The sequence below is a fragment of the Mastigoproctus giganteus genome, chromosome 11 (genome assembly GCF_048544385.1).
Source record: "Mastigoproctus giganteus isolate SK-2022 chromosome 11, ASM4854438v1, whole genome shotgun sequence".
NCBI lineage: Eukaryota > Metazoa > Arthropoda > Arachnida > Uropygi > Thelyphonidae > Mastigoproctus > Mastigoproctus giganteus.
The window spans coordinates 166,949,367-166,969,985 of NC_143585.1; the positions used below are offsets into that span (position 1 = coordinate 166,949,367).

Consider the following 20,619-nt stretch of genomic DNA (forward strand, 5'->3'; position numbering starts at 1 on the left):
TTTACATAATGAGGTAGAGAGATTTTAAGCCAGAGAAAATCGAAAAGAGGAGATTCCAAATTACCAAGTGTCTGACAGGGAATATCGGAACGGACCTATGCACAAGTACCACCTTTAAGGCAAAAGGAATCATACAACGAATAATTTGCACAACTGAAATGGGCAGTGGTTGAATCAACTGATAACTGAGATTCTGTCAGAAAAAGTACATGAGGTTTGGCAGACTGTAAGTGGAAATGGACATTACTGAGATTAGAACTGAGACCACGTATATTTGTGAAATGAACTAGGAAGCGTTAACTTTCCAGATATTTACTAGGACTTGTGGATTGGTCACTCGCATGCTAACATCTAGAAAAGTTAGGTAGATGGATTGAGATTGAAGTTCAATCCTGACAAATGCAAAGTACTGCATATGGGTAACAGTAATCCAAGAGAAACATACCAACTGTGTGGTACTACTTAGGGAGGTGGGGAATGAAAATGACCTGGGGGTAATTGTGCAGTCGGATATGAAGTTCTCTGAACAGTGCAGACGGGCTGCCAGAGCAGGTCATGTACTTTTGTCAATGATATACAGTGAAACCTCTCCTAACGGACACCTCTCTTTAATGGACATCTCTCTACAACGGACATTTTCAAATTCCCCAACTCCCCTCTATTGGTTTTAATGTGTTTTCAGCTTCTGTCTAGAGGACATTCTCTGTAACGGACACGGACAGGCAATCTGCACTGTTTCGTTTAGATTAGCACTTAATTTGATCTCCCAACAACGGACAGCGGGCGAGCTCACGGCCCTTTTTCTAGGAATGTTTCTTCCACGTATTGCCTCAATCGTGTGTTTATTTTCTATTTCCAATTCTCTGAATTTTATCAAGGTTTACGTCGCGGTTCTAAACCCTTTTTCAAGAATTTTAAGGCATGTGTAAAACTTCTGATGAATTCGGTGTGTGCGGGGGGGGGATATGGTCGGCCTTTCGTCTTTTCAGTTTCAGTTTTCAGTTTTGTTCAGTGTCGTGTGAAGTGCACAATGTCTTCTCGTAAACATTTGAACTTTAAAAGATAAAGTCGAACTCATTAATGTGTCATCATCATCATCATCAGCAGGATGAAGGCCTCTCCAGCAACTTGCCAGTTCCTTCTGTTTTGAGCACTGGCCATCCATTTACTACTCAAAAACTCATGAATTTCATCTATCCATCTCAGCCTCTGTCTTCCAGGTTTTCTTCTAGCTCCTCTTGGGTACCATTCTGTTATTTTCTTAGTCCATCTGTCATCATGTCTTCTAGCTATGTGTCCTGCCCAAGACCATTTTAGAGTTTTAGTTTTGATAAGAATGTCCTTTACTTGAGTTTGCTGCCTAATCCATGTGTTTCTCTTCTTATCTAATAGTGTCCGTTGTAGAGAGATGTCCGTTAAAGAGAGGTGTCCGTTAGGAGAAGTTTCACTGTATATCTGATTCCCAATATAATTCGTTTCATTCTTCACTGTGTAGTTCTTAGCTTCTCTTCCATTCTTTTGGTGAGTGCCCAAGTTTCACTTCCATAAGTCATGGTGGGGAGTATACATTGATTCATTATTTTACGTTTCAGACAAACTGGGATATTGCTCTTCAGTATGTGACTATATTTCCTGAATGCTATCCATCCAAAATTTATTCTTCTCTTGACTTCCAGCCATTTATCATTATTACAGCTAATAACTTGTCCCAGATAAGTATATGACTCCACCTTTTCAATTACTGCTCCTTCAATCATTATTTCCCTTTCCGTGGCATACTTGTTCATCATTACTTTTGTTTTAGCCATATTCATCTTTAGTCCAAAATAGTAATGACCCTTGTGAACAACTTGTAGATGTGGGATAACAAGCTAATTGGTCTAGAATTTCCGATTTCTGATTTATCTCCTTTCTTATGCAGCAAAACTATGATTGCATTATTCCACTTCTTAGGCATCACACCTTTTCTAATGCACTTTGTGAAGAGCCTTGCCAGTTTTTGTGTTATGTCTCTTCCTCCCAATTTTAACAACTCTACAGTAACTTCATCTTCCCCCGGGCTTTCCGATTCTTCATTTTCTTCAATGCAGGTTCTACCTCATCAGGAAGAATATCGGGTATGTCGTATGTGTTGCTACTTTGCAATCCATCTTCCCCACTGCTGGTATCATTCCCTTGCTCCTTGTATAATTCTCTATAGTAGTCTTCTGCTATTTGAATTATGCCTTCTCTGCTGTTTATGCATATGATCGGCAAAAAAATTAATGCGTATGATCGGGAAAAAAATAGTGTTCACAATCTCGCTGCAAAATTCAAAATCAGGAAGACGCAGGTAAGCGACATCCTAAAGAAAAAAAATGAACTGCTCAAACAATTTTGGCAACATGGAAATGATCAGGTTCAAAAATCATTCCCGAAAACTGTTGGACTTCAAATTGACAATGTTATGTATGAGTGGTTTTGTCGCGCACATGCTAAAAAAATTCCCATTAATGGGCCTATTATTAGGGAAAAGGCTTTTCAGGTTGCGAAATCTATGGGAGTAAATGAGTTCAAAGCTTCTGTGGGATGGCTAGACAAGTTCAAAACTTGGCATTAAATTTCTTTGAAAACCGTAAGTGGTGAAGGTAGATCTGTTGATACTGGGGTTGTAACAGAGTGGACCGTCAAATTGGAAGATTTATGTCGTGATTTTGAAGCTAAGGATATTTACAACTGTGACGAAACAGGGTTGTTTTTTAAAGCTCTTCGTGAAAAAACAATGAGTCTAAAAAACGAAAAGTGCCAGGGCTGAAAAATTTCTAAGGAACGCTTGACTGTACTATTGTGTACAAATATGCTGGGAGACTTTGAACAACCTCTTGTTATAGGAAAATCACAAAATCCTCGTTGTTTCAAGGGCATAAAGTTGAATCTTTTGAATGTCGACTGGAAGTCTAATAAAAAAGCGTGGATGACACAAGATATCATGAGCGAATGGATAAGTCACTTTAACCAAAACATGATTCTTCAAAACAGAAAAATTATTCTTTTCATGGATAATGCTGCATCTCACCCGCACATTGAATTGTCCAATATTCAAATCGTTTTTCTGCCACCAAACACATCTGCAGAGTGTCAGCCCTTGGATCAAGGGATAATAAAAAATTTTAAACTTCACTACAGAAAACATGTTTTAAGACATCTCATTGCAAACATGAACGATGTAACATGTGCGAGTGACCTTGCAAAGAAACTTAGCACTCTAGATGCGATTCAATGGATTTCCTCTTCAGTAAACGCAACAAACTGTCGTGAACTGTTTTGTAAAGTCTGGCTTCTCAAATGCAAAAATTGAAGTTGTGAACAGCAATGTGGAGCACCAAGAAGAACAAGAACTTCAGCATCTATTGACAATGTACAAACTTTGTACGATACTTCCACTACAAGTGACCCTGGCTACAAAGATATAGATTCGAACCTCACTACAGAAGATGGTGCTCTAGATATCAATGACATTATCATCGATATTTTTGAAGAAGTTCCTCGTGAGGATGAAGAAATGGAAGGAAGTCATTCTGTCGAAGAACATATTAACGATGAACCACGGATGAAAATAGAAGAAGCGCTCATACAAATCAATCATTTAAAAATGTTTTTCGCCGCTGAAGAAGATACTGAAGGACTTTCGATGGTTTCTTCACTCCAAACAAATGTTGGATTGTAATCCAAGTAATCCAACAAAATAATCAGCCAGAAGAAGGTGCAGAAGAAAATAAGTGATTACTGTATGTATTTTTCTTAAGATAAAGTCATAATACGCACAGCACAATTGTATGTATATTATTTACAAAAACATTGTGCAAAATCTGTATATAATTTAATTTAATTTTACATTAAATGTGCGCCTCCGTAGCCAGGTGGGAAGGAGCAGCAGTGCGTAGCACACGCTTCTTGATTAGACCGGGGTTCGAGCCCGTCACCACCAAATACGGGGGATGCGGAAAGGTCAGGGGATGACCACCGCATATCCCCGGAGCAATGTGGCCTTAGTTGCTAATGCTCCTAAAAACCAAATAACTAACTAACTAACATTAAACGATTTTTCTTTCTTTCTTTTTTTTTTCTCCCTCAGACTTCTTGTTAGCAGACACCTCTCTCTAACGGACAAATTTTTGTTCCCCATGGCTGTCCGTTAAAGGGAAGTTTCACTGTATAGTAATTTTGCTTGCAGAGACATGGAGGTGATTATACCTTTGTATAAGGCCACACGTTGAATACTGCATACAGGTGTGGAGGCCTCATTTTAAGAAGGATGTAGAGTTGCTAGTATGAGCAGAGAGAAGCGAAACAAATTTAAGCCTCACCTCTTACCAGGAGAGGCTTAAATTCTGTTAGTTGCAGCATCTGGAGATTAGGCACCTGCGAGGTGATCTGATTGAGGTATACAAGGCCTTGAATGGTTTGAACAGGCTCAATCCTGATGGGATACTTCCACTTGCTGAATTAAGAACCTGAAGGGTCATAGATTCAAACTGAGGAAAGACAGTTGTAGAATAGATGTGCAGAAGTTTGCCTTTAGCCAGTGGGTAGTTGATTGCTGAAATAGACTTCCAACTGTTGCTGTGGAAGTTGATAGCTTAAATAAATTGAAGGCTGAAGTAGACAAACATTTGGAGTGACTGGATGAGTGAAATGGGAAGGGTTTTTTTTTTTTTTTTTTGTCTGATGCTCTATAAGTTTGCTTTCTTGCATTTTATGCCTCAACTAATGCTAATTTCTTTGGGCTACAGGCATATTGTTGTATATGAATTACTTGGCTGTACTATAAAAATAACATAATTATAACATGAAGGATATTTTCAAGTAATTTTGTGATTGCTGAAATTAAAACAACTGGATGGATGTTGTTGATACAGTTCATGTAGAGAACCTTGGGAAACAGAATTAAGGCAGTTTTTTTTTTTAAGTTGATATGGAAATTTTCCATATTAAAAGGAAAGGTTTAAAATATGTTTTAATGGTTCCAAAATTAAGATATTGGCAAGTATCCATGCTAGCATCTTGAATATGTTTGAAAACATTTTTATAGTACCTAGTTCATAGGTAATCTCATAAAAGCCAGGTGCAACCTCTTTTGTTTATTAGTTGATAAGATCTTCATAAAAATAATGAGAGATCTGCCAATCTTGAAAGAGTTCATTCACATTCAATGAGAAGTGACTGCAGAAAGCATCAGCCTTTTTAAGGTCATCTGTTTTCAGTGATCCGATATCACCGATACTGCATTTTGCATTTGACTTCCTACTTAGGTAAAAGTTTATTCAGTATTTACAATTTTTTCATGCTTTCCACTACTCCTGCATGTTACCTCTCATAAAAATTTCTCTTTTCTGTCTGAATACAATCAATTACCCTCTTTCAATAAAATATATAGAAATATATGTCTTCAACATCCTGAAATCTCTTTCTTTGAGGGCAGTTTTCACCTTGGGAAAGAGGAAGAAGTCCACTACATTGGGAGAGTAGGGTGTATAACTGGGCTATACAATACTTTGTTTCGTTTAAGTTTAATTGGTGCATTAGCAACTAAGACATATGCCAACATCATGTCATTAAAAAGATTACAGTTAAAATGTTTCAGTGACCTAAATAATTAGGTCACTGTGTCAAATGGTAAAATAATAAAGGTATATTATTATTATTATTAGCCATATGGTGCAAGGAAGCCTGCGGCTTATACTGCACCAGCCAAAAAAAAAAAAAAATTGTGAATTACCCCGAGAAAGACAGAGAAGCAGAATGACCTCAAAACTAAACAGATCATCAATGAAGTCAGGCAATGCTCCTATAATTTTAGGAGAGCCCCCCTGAGACAAAATTAGAAATAAAATTTCAAATGCTAACTGGCAATCCTTATTTAGCAGTCAAGATCCAAATGCATTTTTTGATGTGCTGTATGATAACTTAGACTCAATTATCAAAAATTATACACCCAATTATACACCCATACAAAGTGAAACACTAAAAAATTTCCTGTGTGATTCACAAAAGAAATAATTCAATTACTTAAAAAAAAAAAAAAAAATGTTCATCAAATACAAAAACAAACAGAGGCAGGACAACTATATCTAGTTTTCCAACCTAAGAAGTCAGATAAAAAACAATATCAATTTGGCCTACCAAAATTACTTACCCAACCTACAAAATGCAATGCTACACAGGCATGAAATGGGACCATTCTGGAGGCATTGGAAAATGGGTTACAAAAACCACAAACATATGAACAAAATGGAGACCATTAAATTAGAAGAATTTGTAAAATACTACAGTGAATTATATACTGAAAATTCTGATCACAATAGTAAGCTGGATAACACCTCTTCCTCCTCATATTTCAGTGATATCCTGACACAATTTGAAGTCAATCCAAAGATTTTATTGAATACCCTTAATAAATTCAAATTAAGCTATGACACAAACACTGATAGTCTTCCCATGGCTCTCTGTAAACTCTGCTTTGTCGTCCTGCAACAACAACTTCTACATCTGATAAATGCCATTTTCAAAAAGGAATCACTCCCCACAAGATTAAAGGAAATCATCATTTTTAAAAAGGGTGAAAAAGACAGCCCTGCCTCCTTTTGGCCCATACACAAAGCTAACCCCCCCTAAGCAAGATCATTGAGAACATCTTATATTCTCAGCTCTGCTGCTATATGAAAAACACATTCGGCCATATTATTCATGGCTTCCTGATGGGCAGGTCAACAGTGACCAACCTACTCTCTATAGAACATGACATCAAACATAGATTTGATAATAACAATCAGATAGACATTTTATATCTGGACCTACAAAAAGCCTTTTATTCGGTACCACACGATTTGCTTTCCCTCAAATTAAACACATAGATATATCAAATAATGCCTTATCACTTATGTTAAACTTCTTCTACAACAGGAAAAGCAGAGTTCTTTTTGAAGGAAGTTACTCCTCCACTTTTCCTATACAAAGGGTAGTCCCACAGGGTTCTCTCGGACCACTATTTTTTGCAATATATATTAATGACATACAAGATTGTATGCAACATATAGACATCAAAGTGCTCTCATATGCAGATGACTTGAAAATATACAAAACCATCAAATCAACACAAGACTGTGAAACACTGGAAAATGGATTAGACACTATCACCTGATGGATTACAAACAATGGCGTAAAACTAAACATAGACAAATGCTGCACTATCTCTATTGCAGACTATCATAAAAATCACAAGATTAATTATCCCTATAAAACCAATAATCATGAGAATGAGAGTACATGAGGTTTCAGATTTGGGGGTATGGTTTTCTGCCAAGGGAAACTTCAACACAATGTAAATAAGACTACAGCAAGGGCCTCCAAATCCCTTGAACTGCTTAAAAGAATCTGCTTTGACTTTACCAATATACAGCTCATAAAAACAGCATGCATAATGATAATTAACCCAATTCTAGAATATGCCTCTCAAATCTGGAATCCTCACACCAAAATTCTTATAAAACAACTGGAACATATTCAGAAATCCATAGTCAGATTCCTAGTGTACAAGTCTAGGCAGGAAATGAACACAAAATCTTATTATGACTGATGCATTCACTTTGGGATGGTACCACTCTCTCTCAAAGAAGTGCTGTGGCAGACTGCAAATTCCTGATGCATCTCGTGGCTGGAAAACTAGATGCCCCGAGCTGCTCTACCTCATCAATTTTAGCTGTGCGCCAAAAGCCTAGAGAAAACACAATCTGATGGCACTAGAGCCATTCAGAACTGATAACTTAAATTCCACTATTTCAATAGAACTGCAAATTGGCTAAATGAATCCAACATTGATATTCTAGCTGAAGACATCAATATCAAAAAAGAGTTGCAAAGGTTCTACAATCAAGTAATTAGAAAATGAGAATAATTGATAAATTTAATAATAATAATAAAATAAAAATAGGTATATATTTGGTCCTTGAGGTTGTCACAGACATTCTCTCAGATATGCCAGACAAGCTGTTCTTGCTACCTGGGAGTCTAAAGCGCTGATGGAACTGATATTCGGGTGACACTTAAGCCAAGTGGACCCAATTTCGGCGAAGTCCGGACGGTCTATGACAGCCAAATCCTCTGCTTGCACCTTCACGATGGTGGGACTGTTAGTAATCCTGGGTATAACCTCCATGCACAAGTACATGGTGGGTGACCACCCAGGTGTGAACCAACGTAAGCAGGGGTCGAGGTGTGGCGCCCACACCACATGTAGGAACGCCGCCCCTCTATGTTACCAAGCAGTACTAGGTGGTAGATGACTCTCATCAGCCGGTGAAATACCACCACTTTGCTTATTGGAGGCTTGAAGTGGTGGAACCTATGTTTAGTTTCTAGAGCTAAGTTCCGGCCAACCCTTCCCTATCTCTTCCATCATGCAGTATGATTGATGATTTTTGAGGTTATGATGAATGTCGTGGCGAGATCCAATATTCCTTACATTTCGAGGGTACATCTCTGAAACGGTGTTCGCAGGCCGGCCACTAGATAGTACACCGGACCAAACCTATTGGTAACTCTCTAGGAGGCTTCCAGATCAGCTAGTGTATAATCTTGCTACCTCTACTCTGCCAGATAGTGACTGGAGGGAGTCCGAGTAGTGTGTATGCGGGGAGCATTGTCGAGGCCACGTTATGTCAAGGATCTGGGTATATTCTTACCACATGTATGCCATATCCAAAAATTTCATTACTTCATACAGCACGTCCCACCCACTTTTTCTTACTATTGAATACACCATGAATTGTCAAAATAATAGAGCAAGCTTATCTGCGAAAAGATCTAAACCTCCCAACGACTTCCTAATTCATTTCACAAATATACGTGGTCTCAATTCTAATCTCAACGATGTCCATTTCCACTTGCAGTCTTCCAAACCCCATGTACTTTTTCTGACTGAATCTCAGTTATCAGTTGATTCAACTACTGCTCATCTCAGATGTCCAAATTATTTGCTGTATGATTCCTTTCGCCTTAAAGGTGGTACTTGTGCATATGTCCGTTCTGATATTCCCTGTCAGAGACTTGGCAATTTGGAATCTCCTCTCCTTGATCTTCTCTGGCTTAAAATCTCTCTACCTCATTATGTCAAATTCATCTGTTGTCTCTACCGTTCTCCCAACTCCACTAATCACTTGGAGCTCTTTGACTTCCTCTCTTTGCAACTTGACTTTCTCAAGTCCAACTTTCCTAACAGTGAGGTAATTTTCCTTGGTGATTTTAACGTTCACAACTCCAGCTGGCTTCCGTTTTCTAGTTACACTGACCCAGCAGGTCGAGATGCTGAGGCTTTTGCAATTACTAATGACCTAGCACAGATTGTTCATTTACCTACAAGAATACCGGACAATCCTAATCATACAGCCAATACACTTGATCTTTTTCTCACAAACGTCTAAGTACAAGGTCGAAGTGAGAGGTCCTTTAGGCACTTCAGATCACAACTTGGTGATTGTCTCTTCTCCAATGGAACCTTTATCTCATGGCTATTCCCAACCTTGTGTTGTTTGGCATTACAAGAATGCAAAATGGGATGACCTGCGAGACTTCTTTTCTTCTTTTCCTTGGTCTGATTACTGTTTCAAAACTTCTGATGTCAAAGTTTGCTCAGATCGTGTCAGTGAAATTATTCTTGCAGGAATGGAATCCTTTATCCCACACTCCACTTTAAAATCTCGTCCTTTATCTAAACCTTGGTTCTCCAACAAACGTGCTAAGGCTGTCCAAGAGAAGAATGTTGCATATCGTAACTGGCTTGTTTCTAATTCTTCAGTTTCATTTTCTGCCTACACCAAAGCTCGCAACAATTGTAAAGCAGTTATTAATCAGTCCAAACTAGTGTTTGAACAGGCTAAGAGTAGAAAACTTGCTTCTTGCCCTAATGGTAGCCGAGCATTCTGGTCTCTTGCCAAAGCTATTGGCCGCAACTTTTGCCCATCTCTGCTCCCACCTCTATCCAAACCAGATGGTTCTGTTGTCACTGCAGCCAAGGATAAAGCTGACCTGCTAGCATCCCATTTTTCTTCCAGCTCATGTATTAATGATCTTGGTAAAACACCTCCCACCATTCCTAACACGCTCCATTCAATGCCTTCTGTGGTCTTCCGTCAAAAGGATATCAGAAGGATTTTGATGAATCTTGATGCTAAGAAAGCTCCAGGCCCTGATGGTATTTCTCCACTTGTTCTCAAAACCTGTGCTCCTGAACTTACTCCTATTCTTTGCCGCCTTTTTTTCACTTTCTTATTCCAAAGGTATTTTTCCTTCTGCTTGGAAATTTGCTCATATCCAGCCAGTTCCTAAAAAGGGTGACAAATCCCTCCCATCCAATTATCGTCCCATTGCAATTACTTCTACTCTTTCTAAAGTAATGGAGAAATCAATTAACCGGCAACTCTTAAACTACCTAGAAACCTTCCGTCGGATCAACGATCGCCAGTATGGATTCCGTCAGTGTCGATCAACTGGGTGATATTCTGGCTTATGTCACCCATTTATGGACTAATTCAATGGAAAGGTTCGGTGAAACACAAGTAGTTGCTCTTGACATCTCAAAGGCTTTTGATCGTGTTTGGCATAAAGGTCTTCTAAACAAGCTTCCATCTTATGGTTTGCCAACTGTTTTTAGTAATTGGTTATCCAGTTTTCTCTCTGATCGCCACTGAGGGTGATGGTAGATGGCTCTCTGTCTTCTAACTTCTCCACTGATGCCGGTGTCCTCCAAGGTTCAGTTCTTTCCCCCACTCTTTTCCTTTTGTATATCAATGACCTTCTTCCATTGACTGGAAATCCTATCCATAGTTTTGCCGATGATAGCACATTGCATTCAACTTTCCATTTTGAGAAACCTGGTCCTGCTCAATCAGCTTCAAGTTCTCGAAAATCTGCTGCCAATTCCTTAAATGCCAATATTCAGGTAATTCTCCAGTGGGGCAAAGACAACTTAGTTGATTTCAACCCTTCTAAAACTCAGTTTTGTCTTGTATCTCGCAAAAAGGATTCTTCTGCTCCTATGCTTATCTTTAGTGACACTCCGATTTCTAGGCAAAATGATATATGTCTTTTGGGGATTACCCTGACTTCTAATCTCTCTTGGCACAAGCACATTACAAATATTGCTTCCTCTGCATCTAAAAAACTTGGTTTTCTCTTTCGCTCTCGGCGTTACTTTTCTTCCAAACAGCTGGTCACTCTGTATAAATCGCAAATCCGCCCTGCCATGGAATATTGTTCCCACATCTGGGGTGGTGCCCCCAAAACCTCTCTCAGGCTTCTTGATTCATTTCAGAAGAGGGCAGTTAGGTTAATTAATGGTTCATCTCTAACAGAGTCTCTCCACACGCTTTCTCATAGACGTACTGTTTCTGCTGCATGCCTCTTCTACAGATACTTCCATGGGCACTGTTCTTCTGAATTGGCTTCTATAATTCCCGCTCTCTCTTTCAAAACAGTCCAAACACGTGCCGCCACCAGCCAACATCCATTTACTGTCCAGCTTCAAACCCACAGAACCAACTTTTCATCTTCCTCATTTATTCATTCAACTGCCGTTTTCTGGAACAACCTTCCTTCATACGTATTTCCTGAAAATTACAATCTACAGAAGTTCAAGTCCAAGGTCAACAAATATCTTCTTTCGTCTTTTCAACCTCCAACCCAAGCACGGTACTAAGTACTATAGGTTCCAATACCTCTCGTGTTTGGGGTTCTCATAAAAAAAAAAAAAAAAAAAAAACTATAAATAGCATTAGTAGAGGCATACGATGCAAGAAAGCAGGCTTATGCAGCATCAGCCAAAAAAAAAAACCCTCCCATTTCATCCCCCATTCGTTCCAAATGCCTGTCCAGCTCACCCTTAAATTTATTTACGCTATTAGCTTCCACAACAAAAGATGGAAGCCTGTTCCACCAATCAACTATCCGCTGGCTAAATGCAAATTTCCGCACATCTATTCTACAACTATCTTTCCTCAATTGAAACTGTGCCCCCCTCAGGTTCTTAGTCTGAACAAGACAAAGAATCCCATCAGCATTCAGCTTGCTCAACCCATTCAAGGCCTTATACACCTCAATCAGATCACCTCGCAGGTGCCTACTCTCCAGGCGCTGCAATTTGCAGAACTTAAGAAGCCTTATTTGGTAAGAGCACCCCTTTGTTCCCCTCACCAATCTTGTTGCCCTTCTTTGTACTCGTTCTAGCAACCCTACATCCTTCCTAAAATGAGGCCTCCAGACCTGTACACAGTACTCTAGGTGTGGCCTGACCACTGCCTTGTAAAACGGGATTATCACCTCCCTGACTGCACAATTACCCCCAGATCTTTTTCACTTTCCACTTCCCTGAGTGCAGTACCACACAGTTGGTAGGTTTCTCTTGGGTTATTGCTACCCATATGCATTTGTCAATGTTAAATTTCAGTTGTCACTTCTCAGCCCACTTTCCCAACTTATCTAGATCCAGTTGGAGTAGCATACTGTTTTTAATGTTATTAACAACCCTGCCAACTTTGTATCATCTGCAAACTTGGACATTAAACCTGATATACCTTCATCAATATTATTGATAAATACTGAAAACAACAATGGGCCGAACACCGAACCCTGGGGAACTCCAGTAATAACATTTGTCCACGAAGAGCAGTGTCCATTGATTACAACTCTCTGTCATCTTCCACTCAACCATCCCTTTATCTATTGTAGCAACTTACCCTTAATGCCATACCTCTCCAATTTGTACAGCAGTCTTCCATGTGCAACGGTATCAAATGTTTTTGTGAATTCCAATTATATGATATCAAAATTATTTTTGGCATTCGGTTCCTTTGTGAGCACATCACAGTATCCAATCAAATTGGTCAGACAAGACCTCCCTTTGACAAACCCATGCTGTGTCTTAACTATTATTGCAGTCTTGTCTAGATGACCCTGCAATGCTTCTTTAACCAGTGATTCCATTATTTTCCCCGGAACACAAGTTAAACTAACAGTTTAACTTGTCACTTTTTCAACCTCCTTTGTGAACTGGTGAAACATTTGCACACCTCCAGTCCATAGGGACCTCCCCTGAGTCCCAGGAAGCTCTCATAATTATGGCTAAGGGATTGATTACTTCCTTTGCTGCCTCCTTTAATATAACTGGATAGATCCCGTCCACCTCAGGTGCCTTCCTTATTTCTTTGTTTTTTTTAACTTCAACAACCTCTCCTCCACTCTGCTTTTAGCCACTACAAAATCACTTAGTTTCCTATTAGCATTTGATAACCTTCTGGCACTCCCCTCATTGAATAACTTCTCATGTGTTAATGTAGATACAAAATACTCATTCAGTTTATCAGCTACTTGAGCATGATCATTAATAGTGAACCCATCTATGTTAAGTGGTTCAATCTGATTCATCTCTTTCCTTCTAGAGTTTACATAAGTAAAGAAATCTTTCCTGTTTTCTTTTTATCCTTTGCCAAAGATTTCTCAGAATCTACCTTCACCTGTCTAACCTCCTTTGTGACTTGAAAAAACAAACTAGTTCATCCCATACATTCTTCTTCTCTGCCACAAGCCTCATTAGCCTCATTAATTCATCTGACATCCATTTAGGCCTAAACCTTGAACAGTATTTCTTAGTTGGAATGAAAAGCCTAGTAGCCTCCAAAATTAAGTCCCTGAAGGCTTCCCATTTAGAATTCAACTTGGTAACATCATCAGTCGATCCCACTGTATAGAATTTAAACACTGTCTGAGACCTCTGTAATCACTATACGAAAGCAAAAACCTTGATGGTAGTTTCTTTAAATAATTCCCATATCAATACATTGTGATCACTGTCAGCCAGTGGTTCCTTTATCTGCAGATTCTTAATGCATGAAGAATCACTACTGATAATCAGATCAAGAGTATTACTCCCTCTGGTTGCCTCTTGAACATGTTTCTGCAGAAAACAGTCATCCAATAAATCCACAAAAGTCTTGTTAGAGAGCGAGTGACCAACCCACAAGTTCCAGTCAATATCTGGAAAGTTAAAATCTCCCATTATAAGACATTCTGATTTACTGGTCCACTCTATTTCTCTGCACAACTTCTCATTATACTCATCAGATTCATTAGGCCTATAATACACACCTACTCTCATTTTTCGTTTCCCAGTGCTTATTTCAAACCAAACAGACTCAACATTGCATTGTCAACAGCATCAATCGGATGCACTTCCTTAGATGTTATGTGTTTCTTAACTAACAGCATAACCCCTCCTCCTCCTCCTTTCCTATCCTTCCTAAACACATTGTACTCCCCAAATTCCAACTCTGCACTGCCTATATCTGTGTGACACCACATTTCTGATATCCCAACAATATTTGCCTTTGATGTCTTGACTAGCACTTCAAGCTCATCAAATTTATTAACTATTATCCTAGCATTGGTGTACATGCAAGTATACATGCACCTATTCCTGCTCTTAGCCACTGAATATTTTGATAAACAAATAAAGAAATATTCCAATAAACAAAGAAAAAAAAATAAAAAACAAATATAATAATAACAAATAATATGGAAAAATAATACAAAAAAATGGATAACAATAATAATAATACAAATCAATAAATGTAACCATTCATTGTGAGCAAACAAGAAAATGTAACAAAGGTATTTAGAAATACAAAAAGCTGTGTCATCCCAGCTTTGCTTAAATGCAAATTGCCTGTAACTTAAGATATTCCATTGTATATGCGGTATATTGACCTTGTATAGTGACTGTAAATAGAATTATTACTCTATTGCTACTTTTATATTCCTCCTCTGTAAGGCTTCGGCTGTTCTGGAGTAATTAAATAATTAAATAAAAAGAAAGGTATCAGCAAGAAAGAGAAGAATGATGATATCCAGGTCATGACCCTGGGTGTGCCAAGCCCATACTTACCAGACATGAGCCCCTGGGTGACATCTCAGCAGTATAAAAGATACATTTGTAAATTAGACTAAAAATGTTTAAAGACTAAATAATTAAAAACAAATGACAGGTGGTCGTTGTCAGGAAATCTGACTGAGTGTATAAGGTCCAGTCAGGCAACCAGCAATGGTAAAATATAAAGCACACTGGTGTCTGAAACATGGACACAATTAAAATATTCCAAATGACTAAAACATTTTCATAATTCTCACACATAGGAGAGTCACCTGCCCTCATGAATGAGTGTGTAAGATAACTGTGCTCTATGCAGAGGCAAGCAAGAACAACTTCCTCTCTACAGTTCCTGTACAAACTAGACTGCCAGCATTGATTTACAGACTTTATCTGGCCATGTTTTGTTGGAAGTGTCTTCGTAGCAGTAGCAGAATGGGTGGGGACATTGTTGTGCAACAAGAACCAGCTGTCTTTCTCTTGAAATTGCAGCCTCACCTCAATACCTCACCTGAAATGCACCTCAATAGTCTTGAAGCATCTGTACAGAAAATGCAGAACTGACTCTACCCCCCCCCAAAAAAAAGGGGTGGGAGAGTCATCTGCCCTCACGAACAACTTCCTCTACAGTTCCTGTACATACTAGACTACTGGCATTGACTTTCTCCCCCCCAAATGGGGGAGGGAGTCAGTGCTGTGTGTCGAAAACGTGGCACTGTCGATTAGCATCAACCTGGACAGAATCTTTTTGGGCCTTGCCGATGATTCTGAAATCTACTGCATGCTCTCACACTTTGTCTCTGGGTTGAACTGAAACACCCAACACTCCTCTCCAGTGACAAACAGTACAGTTAAGGAAATTAGGATTGTCGTGACAAGTCTGAATGAAATCTTTTCATGATAACACTGTTCGTCGCTTCTCCTTATTTGTGAGGCTGTGAGGCACAAATTTTGCACAGTCCTTTTCCCTCAAATATTCATGCAGAATTTGATAAATTGTCTACTTATTCATATCCATCTCATCATCATCATTCTGAGGGTCAAAAAACCATCTCTTGCCACAATTTCCCGAACTTTAGCAACTATCTTCATTTCTGGAAGTTGGCAGACCTCACTTCTTGGATCATCGTGAACATTCTCACATCCATCTTTGAACTGCTTATACCATAAAAACACAACGGTATGACTTAACATTTCATCACCATAAAATTTTTTTAACATTTCATACATTTCTTTTGCAGATTTTCCCAGTTTAAAGCAAAGTTTGATATTCGTTCGTTGCTCCATTGAAAAATTGTGTTATGGAGCGTAATTCTACTAAGGAAACTAATTGTTACCTCCAATCTGTCAGCCTACTGACCAATCTCTGTACTACCACCATTTATTGGAAAAAGTTTGAACTATGATGTACCACTTAGGGGCTTACATCTGGTGAGTATGGGCTTGGCACAACCAGTCTCTTTTTTGGTGATTCCCTTCTACTTCTGAGACACACACACACACTCACTCACTCTCTCTCTCTCTCTCTCTCAGGGTAACTCAGAATTTTTTTTGGCTGGTGCAGCATAAGCCTCAGGCTTCCTTGTGCTATGTAGCTAATAACAACTATAATAATAATAAAACTTCTGATTATTTTCAAACTCATCGAACCTGATTGCAACAGCACCAGTCTGAGAACTTTACTGCCACATCTATATCTATCCTTGTCTATTGTCAGTTGTGTTTTCTTTGCTACTCTCACTAATCTGTCTCTTTTTTTTAGAAGCATATTTTTGATTTTGAGAGGTAAGGACAGATCCTTCTACAGACTAGAGAGAGAGTAGACTTTTGTGTATAGCGGAATTCTGAAAGAAAACATTATCACATGAGATGTTTGGAGAGTATTACTGAGAGCAAATTCCAAGGGAATGATGTGGTCAGAAATCTAAATGAACAGATAGTTTCAGGTTCATTCTTTTTAGCCTCAGCAAGTATGAATATGGGATGATGATCAGATGTGGAAGTATCAAGGATTGCTTCATTACTGAACAGTTCCCCTATTATGAATGAAGATACTCCTATGAGATACTCCTAATCTTGTTGGAATTTATGTATCAGTACATGATATCTACGACAATGTCATAGATATTATGCACATGAGAAGATAACCTATTTAAAAGATTAATACTCTGACCAAGAGAAGGCTCAAGGATTGTTTAGCCAGGAGCAAAAGAATGTGGGAAAGTGTTTCTAGGAATCTGTTTACTGAGGAGAGTGGTCTGTAGAGGCAGCTAACAACCAAGAAGGTGATGTGAATAAATGAAACTTTACTTGCCATATTGTATCATATAGAGCAAGGAAACGTATATGTAATTAAATGAATATCCATTCATTTGTTAGAGTGCAAAAGCGCCTAACAGAATGAACTTGCAAAATAAATACAAAGTTTATTCTAATATACTCAAATTATATCAGGTTAAAAAAAAAAAAAAAAAAAACATTTTTAATTATAGATGCTATTGTTGTCATGACTTACATATAATTAAAATGACAACAGGTTAAAAATTGCATATACAGAACTTTTAGCTAAAAGAAAATAGGTAATAGTTTAAAAAATTATTATTGAACCAATTAAAAGAAAGATAGAATAAATAGACTTGTTTTACCATTAGAAGGGAAAAAAGAAGATATTAACTACATTTGAAGATATACTTAAAAAGATTAATGCAGAGAGAGAGAGAGAGAGACAGTCAAATCAGCCATATAAACTTTTCTTTACTGGTAACTTAAAATTTAACTTTTTTAAAAACAAACGAACTTACTGTGAGAGGCAAGGCAAAATAAGTGTCAAAACAGGCAAGCAGTACAAAAAGGGCAGTGATGAAATAATATATAGCAGCTGTCCTTAAGTTTGGAGAAGCTGAAAAATTAAGAGACTGAACTTAGCTTCAATCAATGAAAGCATATAATCATAGTTTATAGTTTTCTTTCCAGGCCTTGGATCAATTATATGCAAAAACATAATAGGTTTGAAAATTTCTTCTTATCAAAATACAGGCCAAAAAAAGTGAGTATTAAAAATTATATAATTCGCTTGCAGTTTTAGCCACAGTAAGGAACTACTTCCAAATTCTCCCCAATTCACCCCTTCTTTAAAAGGGTAAATCTTGGCAATACCAACTGTGACCTGCAGAATACTGAGATCATATTCAAACTCAATGAAGACACTGGCTCTTGTTTGATAAGTGATTATTCCATAGCATGAATGATTCTTCCTTTCAACTATTCTATAGACTAAATTATCAAAATGTACATAGTCTATACCTTATGGATATCAAAGCCTACGAAATTAATAAAATAACTTCACCATTCCAAGTCCACCTGCAAGGATCCAACCCCAAAATATGATAAGTGCTCCATACAACTGAAACATGTCTAGGCTAGCTTTGGACTGTCAGCATTAGAAGGAAGAGATCATTCACAGTAAGCATACACTCTAAGGCTCGTTCCGTTCAAATGTTGGCAATACCGAACAGTATAGTATGTGCAGTGCAAATCACCAAGAAGAAAAGAGGAGGGCAATTGCATAATGAGATCATCTTGTTATTTGGTTTTTTTAGGGGCATTAGCAACTAAGGCCATATTGCTCCGAGAATATGCGGTGGTCATTCCCTGACTTTTCCGCATCCTCCGTATTTGGTGGGTGGTGGGATGAGATCATCAAGGTCTACATGGGGGATGTCAGATCGTTAATAAAAAACCCTACTGTAAGGCAAACTGCTATCCCCCTCATTGTTGTTGGTAAGTGGTGTAGGTTGAAATGGAGCCTGGTTGCCCATAAGTGCAGCCACTTCTCGATGAGCAGGGTGATCCCCACTTCTCGGCTTATGAATAACAGTAAGGTTATGTAAGATAGGGTCCTTACTTGCTTTTAAATACCTGTAGGCAAAAATAAACTGATTCATGCTTTGGCAGGAGAACCTTGAAGTCATCAATATTTTGCCAGAATCAACAACAATGTCACTGTAAGAATTTAGTCATTATTTGGGATTGGTGGATCTGCCAGTTAGATTACGAAATGCTAAGGGCTTGTTTTTTCTCAGCCTTGATTTATCTTTTCTGGACAGGTATGGATGCCTCTTTGTCCTCCATAAAGCATTCAGGTACCTCCTTCACATTTACATCTGTGTTTCTTTGCATTTCATGAAGTGCTTCAGTTTTTTGTAATTTCCTGTTACCATTAGATTTTGGTAGAGGATATGCAGAAGGAGGTACTGATATAGGAGTGAAAGCTGACTTGTCTTTCTGAGTGGGGGGTATTTGTGGGCTTAATAAATACAGTGTGATGGGGTAAATGATCCTTTACGTGGTAGTCATTTCAATTTGTGTTTTGACAGAACATCTCCCTGCAATGTTCTGGGCATATGAAGGTTTATCACTATTTACAGGTTTCTGTGCATTTCTTGCTTCCTTGTGCAATATGTTTAGTTCTGCTTTTAATTTCTGTATTCTGTTTTCTTCTTTCCATCATTGCATGCTTGGGAGTAAGCAGGGTGCTCCACACAGGCAATTAATACATGTCATTTTGCCTGACAACAAGCACATGCAAAGGCATGGTGTAAAATTATGGGCTGAATTACTAAGCCAATAGAAAGTGGAAGAACTGTAAAGTAAAATTAGTACATCAAAATACTAATAAAAATACTAACTAAATTGTTAATAAATTATCTTTTTCTCCCTAAATTGCTCTGGCCTATCCTTAGGTCCTGTGGGTACTGACAAGTAGCAATCACGAACAGGCAGCCTTTACTGATTATTATTTGGATGTATGGAATGGTGCTACTGTTCAATGCTTTTACTAATACTTTTTTACCAAAATAATTTTAGTGATAATTAGCAATAATTTTATTATTATTATTTTTTTTTAGAGGTTTCCCTTTGGTTATAGCTCAGGATGCTCTTACCTTCTCCTTGCAGTATTATTAATCAGCTTATTTCTTATATTCTAGGCACTAATATTTGCTTTTAACATTCTTACACTTTCCTCTCTAACACATTTTTTTAAATAGTTCTTGTTTTCTTATATATGTGTGTGTAGTATGAACTTCGTATTTCCATATAACATAAGTTATTTTACTATTATATGCAACTGTGTTGCTAGTAGTTTTAACGTCGGTTTTACGTGTGTTGCACAGCACACTATAATGATTTTGTTTTTTATATTAATTGTTATTAGAGTGTTAAGATGTTATAAAATAAAAACCACAATTTAGAAAAATGAATTTATTGAGGACTATAAGCTCATTAAGGTCCAAAATTATTTGTTGAAAAATGTTTGATGATCTGCCCATATATGTTGGATTCAAAAACTTAAATTAGGCAGCATTTATTTTTTTTATTATTTTTTATATATATATTTGAATAATGTTTGAAATAATTGAAAACTGAACCTTACATAAAAAAAGGTGTAAAGCATACATCAGAGGCAGCAAAAAGCATTTTCCTCTACATGATGCTAGAGATATAAACTTAAGTGAGAATAATGATTAAAAAATAAAATAAAAAATAAAATTTTATTTTTTAATCATTATTCTCACTTAAGTTTATATATATATTTATATATTTACAAATACAGTGAAATATCGATTTATTGGACTATGGGGAACAAGCCTGTCCATTAAACTCAA

The 20,619-nt window shown here is 37.7% G+C and overlaps 1 protein-coding gene across 3 annotated transcripts in view; it reads right to left on the minus strand.

The window, feature by feature from the left end:
* Ent2 (Equilibrative nucleoside transporter 2) overlaps nucleotides 1–20,619 on the minus strand; it is a 500,966-nt gene that overhangs the window by 134,894 nt on the left and 345,453 nt on the right. For all 3 annotated transcript variants that reach the window (XM_090384300.1, XM_090384301.1, XM_090384302.1), the window contains one exon: nucleotides 17,755–17,852. In XM_090384300.1, coding sequence (XP_090240426.1) covers nucleotides 17,755–17,852 — 98 coding nt within the window. The remainder of the gene's footprint in view (nucleotides 1–17,754; nucleotides 17,853–20,619) is intronic.